At 31.9% G+C, this 10,455-nt stretch overlaps 1 protein-coding gene across 1 annotated transcript; it reads left to right on the forward strand.

Moving 5' to 3' along the window:
* The first annotated feature begins 5,040 nt into the window (after positions 1-5,040).
* Positions 5,041-10,156, forward strand: LOC131942182 (contactin-5). The gene is made up of 7 exons (XM_059301910.1): positions 5,041-5,044; positions 5,292-5,403; positions 5,682-5,890; positions 8,255-8,363; positions 8,695-8,885; positions 9,001-9,177; positions 10,017-10,156. The coding sequence occupies exons 1-7, from the start codon at positions 5,041-5,043 to the stop codon at positions 10,154-10,156; spliced, it is 942 nt and encodes a 313-aa protein (XP_059157893.1).
* Positions 10,157-10,455: the final 299 nt, after the last annotated feature.

Raw genomic sequence — 10,455 nt, forward strand, 5'->3', positions numbered from 1 at the left:
CAATTTTCAGATCGTAAAGAAACATTTTAACTATTTTTTTTAAACAATGAAAGCGGTATATCCAGGCAGGGCACACGTAAACTTATGAAAGACGATGAAGGAAAAACCTGTCACTGAAGAATCATTTCGAGATGGAGATGGGAGAGGCTGGATTAATATGGCCGGAGACAAAGATAATGTCGAGTATGTCGCAGAAGTGATTTCAAGGCCTATCACTTCTAAGGTAGGCAAATGTTAAGAGGAAGAGAAAGAAAACAATAATATCGCATTCGTTCACTATGAATAATTAAATAGTAGTATATAATTTATTTTCTACTTTTTAGTGCAATTGTAACATAAAAGCTTGTTATTAAAACGTTTTTTAAGAATTTTTTTTTACAGTACTATATATGTAAAAATGGAACAAAATTACATAAGTATACGTTCTACTACTATAATATTTTGCAATCTAGCACGTTTTGTACGCTTAACTAATTAAGCTATTTGTTTCTGTATATTTTTTATTCGTATACGGAGAGTTCCATCGTATCTTAAAGATGTATACAATTTCTTATCATTAAATGAATGGCTAATCGCTGAAAGCACGGTATATCTTAAAAAAAATTAAAAGATTTTCTCAAAACCATTAGCTCACTAATGTGTTCGAGATCACTTACCAACGTCTCCTTGGTTATTATTGTTCCTATTTACTTCTATGTCATTCCCAAGCTGGTCTAGTAAATTACCAGTAGAAACCATTGTTTATTAATAAATAACGTTCTTTGCAAAATATGATCCGCAATCTAGATATTGACATGTATAACAAGGTATATTTAAAAAAATCTTGTATAAAAAAGAACTTTAACTAGACTATGTTATTCTTCCTTGTTGAATGTAATCACTGTAGTAATTCATCATCACTATGTTTTCCTTTGTGCCCTAGACACAAATGGCCATCACAGGTTTTTTTTTTCATCTCTAGGAAATTTCTTATCAGTTCTCCAAGACAGTCGGGCTCTTGTCAGTTGTTTGAATGCTTGTCGTCAGTGGCGGAACAAGAAAAAAAGGCCACCCCGTAAAAATAATTTCTTGCCCCCAAATATATTCAATGGAGCTTAGGAGCACCCCTATTTAACTATTTAAAAAAAGGGAAGTAAGTCATGGAAGTGTTTTAACGTTTGCCTATCTTTCACACTACAGCTCAGGCATATATATTTTTTTTACGCAACAACATGTGTTAGCTACTGTTTAACATCACTACTGTAGTAGATCTGTTTATTATTTACAAAAGCTTTTACCGTCAAGTCGAAAATGTAAGAAAATTATTTTTTAACTATAAAATTTTTATTATGGTCCGCTAAGGGCCCCTAAATGGCGTGCCCCCCCCCCCCAGACGGGTCTGGCGGCACTGTAGTTTCGCCCCTGCTTGTCGTCTCCACGTCTTTTTTTGGCCTTTCCTGTTTTCTTTTTCCGTGGGTTGTCCTGTGATGTCATCATGACTCGTTCTTAAAACTACTCACGCCCAGAGTGATTTTAACTGTAAGCTGAAGCTGGACTTGGAGATAGGTCTGGGGCTGGTCATGGAGATAGGTCTGGGGCTGGTCATGGAGATAGGTCTGGGGATGGGCATGGAGATAGGTCTGGGGATGGGCATGGAGCTGGGCCTGGAGCTGGGCCAGGAGCTGGGTCTGGACTTAAAATTAACCGACGAAATTAAATAGTAATATCGACATAAATTGTTATTTATTGCAAAGCCAAATGTAAACACAGGTACACAAAATAGTCCTTGAAAAAACAGAGTCGTTTTTGTCAGAGGGGATCCGAACCCACCACTCCACACGGGTAAAGAATTTTAAAATAGGCACTATGCTTTTTTATAGTAATTTTGATGACTATTTTACTTTAGGTAAAAGTAACTATATTTAAAAACTGACTATTATAAACTAAAATACAGCCAAGATTATAATATACTGAGAGGAAGTTATAGGCCTCAATAATAGAGTATCACAAACGGGAGAATGAAATTGTTGCTGTCGTTTGATTTATAAAGTAAAAGGCAGACAACTCTAAAAATAAAAAAAGTTTTCCAATTACTGACTTGTCTCCCTTACAAGTCTATCAGCCTGGTTGTAAATTGTGTACAAATCTACTATGGTACCAGGGTTGTTTGATAACGCACGACTTTGTATGTGTAATAATTTTACTATATAACATCTATATAAAATATCTTTCTTTTTTTTAAATTTTTCGTGACCCAGCCTCTACCCTCTTGTCGATGTGACATGGTTCTCAAGTCTCAACGTCCAACTCAGGTCACGACCTCCGTCATACTTGAAATACGAAGTCCTTTTTGTATACTTAAAAGTGTTGGCCTATTATAAATTGTATGTTTTTACATTTAAGTAACACTAAATAATTCCTTCTTGGACAATCGGTTGTGTAAAGTAATACTTACATTATCTTAAACGTATCGTATTATAATGGTTAATGTTTAACATATACCTCAAAATAATTAAAATTTGAAATATCAATGGAATTATTGATACAAATTACTCATGGACATTACATAAACAATAAAATAAAAAAAAGATTTTAAAGAAAGGAAAAACAAATTATGGAAGCCAGCGAATTTTATTTTATTTCATTCATTAAAAATAATTTTATGCAATTAAAATGAATAAACAATGTAAACAGCAATTTCTGTTAACACAAACACGAAAAAGACATTGTTTACTATTTTCTAAATTAATATAAATTTATTCAAATTTTATAAAAAAGATAAGATTCCTTAATGAAACACATTTCTAAAAAAAATGATACGATTCCATGATATATATAAATTCCAAGCAAAATCTTATAGGAACAGAAAATATCATGATCTGGCGTGCGTTGTTGCCGTATTTGTTGTATAGGAGGTCTATGATTTCGTGTGTCCAACATGTTTAATTGTTGAGCTATATAACATGTATACAGTCCACAATGTCTTTAGTGAATCTTTTTGTAAGGGGTTGCACGTAGCGACACTAGATTATAAATTATAATTTTTGTTAGCAACTACAATAACAAGTGCTAAACATAAAAGCCAGCTTTATCGAATATCACTTGATTTTGTAGGTTAGTATACATGCATGCATGCGTAATTCTGTAAATGATATGTGTATCCATATAACGTTAAATAAACGTTGAACAAAATATAAAAAAACCCATTTCATATAGTTCCTGTTTAGCGATTCCCAACGCTTAATGCAACTTAAATTTACCAAGTGGCATAATGCGACACATCAGATTAAACAAGTTTGTGTTGTTAAAAACGTCTCAAGTGTGACAGTTTTCTATTACACATCCTTGTTTACTTGATGTGACTAGGCGATTATTCTCAACTCTCAACCACTTAACTGAATACGTTAAATATAACACACGTCCAAAGTGGCAATAAATTTCATCTTAAAAAGTCTTATACAATTTTTAAAAAAAATTCGAATTAGTTTGATTCTTAGTACATTCTCTTCAAAATAACTATTAGACAGACCTCATTTCTTGTATACACTTTTTGTTGAAAAAAAATTACTTGAAGAACTCTACTCGATTGAATACGGCTTCTTGCTGTTGTGTTGACATAACTCAAATTGCAACATGATTAAATATGTGTGTTTCCTAGAGTCAAATTTCAAGTTTTCTCTGATGTAAAAATACCTAAAACAATCGAAATAACCAAAAGTAAAGAAATAGTAAGAAAAGATGTTACATTTTTGTATAACTAATAACCGAAACAGAAAAGGAAATACAGTTGCTAGTGTATGTGTGTTACATAGGCTGAGGGGTTTACAAAAAATAAATAAATGATACGTTCGCTATATAGAACACACAAGAGGTTATTTATAGAAATTAAGATAATCTTTTCACTACCGGTAAAACCACGAAAACAATACTATAAGAAATAATTAAAAATAGCAACAATAAAAGAAGTGAATCCAACAAAATTGGTTAAAATAGTTAAATGTTTGACATATCCTGGTCAAAACAAATTAAACCACTTATGACTAGCTTTTATTTCAATGAGGAAGTGTGTTGCAGCGTTTACAAAACTCTACTAGTACTAGTTACATCCGTATAAATGTCTTATTCATAGGCCAACAGTATCCATGTAAGCACAAGTTTAATTATATACTAAACACGTTACTCTAAATTAATCTAATGATTGCTTAATTCAATAACAATAGGGGAAATAAAACGATTAAAAGCTAAAGCATAATTTCTATGTTTAACTTTTCTTAAGGATAGTTGGGACAGATACTTGTATTTTAGAGAACGCACGCTATTGAACGGTGTACCAAATATTTTGTCGTATGTTTAGTTTATTAATTTCGAATAACATGAAATAACACATATAAAGTTCCAAATAATAATCTTTAAAAACTGAACCGAAAATCAGAAAACGAAAGAAACCTGATTACTTCAATGTAACAATTGGTTGCTTAAAAATATGTTGCACAATTTGACTAAAATTAATACTTTTTTTAGAAATTCAAAGGACTTTTAAGGAAACAAACAAAGAACAAAAGAACATGATGTTTTAATATATTTAGCTTCTCAATAGAGAAAACTTTTCATTTGACGCCCTTTAAAAAACATGCTTGAAGATTCATGACACTATTCATGTCCTTACCCTGATCATTGATCTTCACTTAATGAGTAATAATAAATTTTGTCCCCAGGCTTTGAACCTGTTTGGTTATTCTAGTATAAGAGTTTTAAATTAATTGATGTTTTGAATTCATTGTAAAATTTTGTCCAAAATATTTTTTCTAGTTCATCATAACTTTCAATGTTAAATAAAATCAGTGCGATTTAATAATTTTTTAAAATAAAATGTTTAATGTTAATAATGCTGGTGCAGTTTTTAACACAAAATGTTCACTATCTTTTTCTCAAGGTCAGCAATTTGAAAACATGAATAACGTAAAACTCAAGTCATTAGACCTCCGTAATGTAACGCTAAGACTACAGATGACAATTCTTTGCCTGTTTATTTTTTTATCAACATTTGTAACTAATTTGAAAATGAGTAAGTTTGCACTTATATATATATATATATATATATATATATATATATATATATACTTGTGTGTGTATATAGTTTCACAAGTAAAATGTTTCCCTGTTTGGATATAAAGTCACTTCGGTGACAATTCGAATTTATATATATATATATATATATATATATATATATATAATCGAATCTTGTCATCCCTAGAATGTAAGTGATCCATAATCTATATACCAATGTCTTTATTTATGTTCTGTCCTGACAGTGTCTATTACAATTTTGTACCAGCCACCATCCACACAGAACATCGATTATGGAGATACAATAGACCTCACTGTGATTGCTATTAATGATCGATCTGAAAATCTCACATACAGGTATTTATTGTGCTGTTTGTCAACCTATTTGTGAAGAATATGTGTTAGGCCATTAGGTAAGCTGTTTTTTTTAGGATAATTAGGTTTATTGTTTGGGTTAATATATGCAATAATTATATTTCTTTTTTTATTGTTTTGAGGGATATTTCCTAGATTAAGTTAATTGAATATTCAATAATAACGCAATACTACGTTTATTTATTTTAATTTTTTAAATTTACACCTAAAATATTAGTCGTGTCAGGTCTATCATTGATTACAATTACTCCACTGATCAGGTGGAAACACAACAACTTGGAATTCCTCAACCCTCCACCATTTGTCATCTACAATCCAACAACAAGTGAGGCCTACATCACCACATGCAATCTAAACATTGATCAGTACGAATCTGTGAGGGGAACCTACATCATCAATGTGACGCATAACTTTGACTACCGTGTGGTAGAAGTGAATGTTGTGCTCAGGGAGAAACCAGAAGAAGATGGTGAGTGATATATTCATTTTATTGATTCCTTGTATATAAGTCAAACATTTCTGTATGTTTGAAAATCTTTGTATTTGAATGCTATTGCTCAATTGTTGCACATTTTTCTTTACCTTTTCTGGAAAAGTAAAAAAAAAATAGGAATTAATTTTAAATCAACTCTCCATAAATGATATCTTTCAAACTTCTGTTTAAACTAAATTTAACGTTAATATTAGGTTATACCGATTCGATAGATTAGGTAATTTCGAAAGATAAGTTACGGTACCCGTTACGCGTGAATTGTAGGCCTATATATTTTAATGTTACAGATCTAAATGTTTGAGAAAAATATTTTATAAATTAGTTATTGGTCAAAACGCAATGTGCTTTACTACATGTTGAACAATATTAGCGATAAAGTAAAGAAATAACTAAATAACTAATCATCCGACACATTTAAATTAACATAGGCTACCAATACCTTTTAGAAAAATTAAAACCAAATTATATACATTATTAGTCAACAGAACACCATATTAAATGCACACACTGATTTAGAGACTTAAATGATTCCGTTAAAAACTCGGCTATTCAATTGTCATTATGTTATTTGTTAAAGTACTTTGTATTAGTTTGACCGAATTTTTTTTTATACGTTTCATAGCGTATGTCTTGATACGTAGATTCATAGAATCTAGATCTAAATCAAATTTGAAGTAAATAGTTCATTTCTTTATATTCTAAAATCGGAAGATGACGCCATTAGTTTGTGTTCTTTCGCAGTTTAAACATGTGGCATGTGACGTTATTGTTAATTGCTTTATTGTTCTAACTATAAATACTTTTCCGGTTGCATAATTAGATATGTGTTTCTACATTCGAATATGCCTTTATTTTTATTTTTATTCTTTAAACAAAATTTAGTTTATAGATTTAAAACATACACAATATTACTTTCAACAAAAGTCCGTATCAAGTTCTCCATATATCGCTGAAGGTACTGATATCATAGCCTCTGAAAATATTTTGCGGACGGAGAGAGAGAGAGAGAGAGAGAGAGAGAGAGAGAGAGAGAAAGAGAAAGAGAGAGAGAGCGAGAGGTGTGCACATGGGCTTTTATATATTAGGATAACTTAAAAGATCGATTAGTTGGAAAAGTACTTATTAAAAAAAATACTATTACATTTGTTTTTCCGAAACTAGAACTGCTTTCACCTCTGTTTATTCTCAATCGGATGTTAAGATTTTAAATAGTTGCATTCTCTATAAACAGTATTCATATTTTCTAAAATGCGGTTTAATTAGGAGTCAAATACAAGTGACCGTAAAATAGTTTTAAGAAATATAATTTCCACTCGACAAACTCTATCATTGTGCAAAAAAATAAAATAAAAAGCCAAAAAGCATCTATTCCTGGCCTGTGCAGCATGGCACCCATATATGTCCTCTAGAAATCAAACTTAGCTACGCCTCAACTGCCCTTCAACCCCACCCCCACAACGAGCCACTCATTTAAGTTGCCCACACGGAAATGGGGGTTAAAAAAATACCAACCTGTGTCGAAGGGAGTGGCGGTAAATAATTTTATAATTTAGACACCATAAATGTATGGCCACCCTAGACCTCTTCTACAAAAATTCAAACTAACCTCGTCCCATTTTTGAAATCTTACCATGTAATAAAGTTGTTTAATAAAATAAGACTCACGACGTAAATACAGCGAGCCAATAAAGGGCCAAGAAGAGGTTCTTAGAAGGATCAATAACGTGGTTTGTCGATATGAGACTCTACTAAGCAAAAATTAACACAGGAAACATCCTAGGTATGGGCATGTCACACAAGCCAACGGCCTATCCAAAAACAAGAATGCAAGGCACGTCCCTTGGGGATATTGTGGAATCATTGATGGATGACATCAAAGAACGGACTGGGCTGCACATTGAAGAACTACTCAGAGTAGCAGAGGACCGAGAAAGAGGGTAGAGGAATTATGAGAAAATCAAATTTGTTGCTTCAACGACCCAATAAGGAATGAAGGAAAAATTGATTAATTGATTGGTTGAATAGTGAACCGTTAGGATTCTCAAAATAATGATCGTCATAAACACAAAGCAACAATCAAAGTCTTTAAAAGAAAATGCGTTTTTGTATTATCCGTCGGTGAAGCACATGTATACGGTATGCCATGGACTTAGCTTGGAGGAATCACGAAAAAAAACCGAGAATGTTGGTAAGATATTGTTCCATCTCTAAGCTCCAGAGAGTGTCCACAATAATGATTTAGTTATCAGACTTCAGTATTACAGACACCAAGACCATAAAGACAACATTTATTAAAATTACGCTACACACGTTCTTATATATTTTACGTCAACTTTACAGTGCGCTTGCCACCCAATGTGATAGTTCCTGACGGTCCAAAAGTCGTATATAAGAAAAATAAAGCTGATTTTAGTTTACCATGTAAAGCAAAAGGAGTTCCAGAGCCCAGGTATTTTCATGTTTTACGTTTCCTAGAGATCATAACAATCTAAAGCTATGTGCACACGATTTATGATACAAGGATGATACTCCACTGCTTTTTTCAAATACACAGAGTATAACGCCTAGATTCCCGGTCATTATGGCACTGTTTACAACAAAAATAATATTCTTATATGTATTACGCATATAATTGTGTAAGTGTTATATAGAAAGATCAATAGTTTAATATACATGTCATAACATAATTAAAACATGTTCTATGGTATTCAACTTAGCACGCCATAACATTAATTTCCTTCAATGTCGTCCAATATTAAAAATCATTTTTTCATTTTTAGCTATGAGTGGTTGAGAGACGGGGTACCTCTTATAGTAAGTCCTCAGATCACATTTGATTCAGTACGTGGGGATATCACATTCAATGATTTTACAACCAGAGAAGAAGGTGTTTTTACATGTGTGGCAAGGTCAATGTTTGGCACAACAATAGTCAAAAGTTTTGCTCCGACATACACATTAAAGCAATCTCGTAAGTTTATTCATAACAACAATTTGGGTACTGTTTTATTTAATGTTTCGGTAAAGAAAACCTATATTTATATAGGTATCGGATGCCATCACCTTTCTTTATTTTCTGTTACCAGGAGTAGATGAGTTCAGAACAAATGCTACCATCTCTACGGTAGCGGATGAGTACACCTACATCAAGCTAAAATGTGAAAATAAAGGAGAAGCTGTTGGGGAAGAAATTGATTACACCTGGTATGATTTCAATGGTTCCAAAATTAAAATAGATGATCGTCAGTTTATTGATCAAAATGGTTAGTATTATGTAACAATTGATAATGTTTATTTATTATCGATTTTTTTTTGCACACGACAAACATAAAACATAGTCGTTATAGTTTGTGTTGTTGTTTTGGGTGATATGTTTAAGAGAAAAAAACAATGGAAGAGGAAAAACAATATATAAATTAAAATTAGTAACATACATTTAAACACAATGCATAAAAATACGTTTTAATAACACACTTTTATGTAATAATGCACTAAAAAGTAGAAAATATATTATTTTCTTTAAATATATAATGATACTCTACTATTTAAAAAACTTTTTTTTACAAAGCGTGAATCAATATATTATCTCTTTGATACCTTTACTAATATTTAAGAAGAGACACTTTTAATTAATTCATAAAAAATTAATTAGACATCCAATTATGTCAAAGTTGATGTCACATTGCATTGTCATCGGTTTCTGACCACTTGCAGAATTTTAGAGAAATTGGTCGGTTAGAAGTGTTCTAAATTTCGCTCGCCCGTTCAATCTAGACAGACAAAGGAAGCAAGTTAAATAAAAGCTTGTAAACATATGTTAATTAGCTTACCGAGTGAGTTAAAAAAAAAAATTCGGATAGAACTTTCGTTGCGTACTTATTTTAAGGACACTTTTCTAAAACTTTGCTTTGTGAGACATTTAAAAGTTTCAGTGCTATAGGGCTGCTATAAAATTGTCAGGGATTACAAGTAGGATTATATGTAAATATTTACTTGACCTACCCTCTTTACTATTTGTGAAACATTGGGCCTCAACAATAAATTTCTAGTTAAAATATTTAAATAATTTAAATAATTTTAAAACTTTGTATCTGATCGCTAGGAAATCTGCATTTTGCATACGTCACAACAGCAGACGGCAGACAGTACAAGTGTGGCATTTACGCCACTGGTTTGTCATACATACAGCTTAGTGGAGTGGTTCTGCTTTCTATCAAAGCAACAGTTTGTAAGTTAATTTAGTGCTTAGTCAATTTTGGGTAAATGCAAATATCCCTTAATAATTAACACCCGGACATTGCTCCCTGTAATAGATTGAAATAATTGTGAGGTCAAGGGAACTCACTCTTCTGTATTAGTTATATTTATAATATTGTTATCTTGAGTGATGTCCCTTGTGCACTTCCTCCCGCCCTCTCTGGTGTTACCATCGTGAGGTAGTTAGACCCAAATAAATGTGTTATATACAACCACAGGCTTCTGTCGTCAATCTATTATAATTGGCGACGAAGGATAAACATCTACTAGAAAGAGCACCTACT

This window comes from Physella acuta, unplaced genomic scaffold, assembly GCF_028476545.2.
Source record: "Physella acuta isolate Inbredline_101_S28 unplaced genomic scaffold, ASM2847654v3 ptg000393l, whole genome shotgun sequence".
NCBI lineage: Eukaryota > Metazoa > Mollusca > Gastropoda > Physidae > Physella > Physella acuta.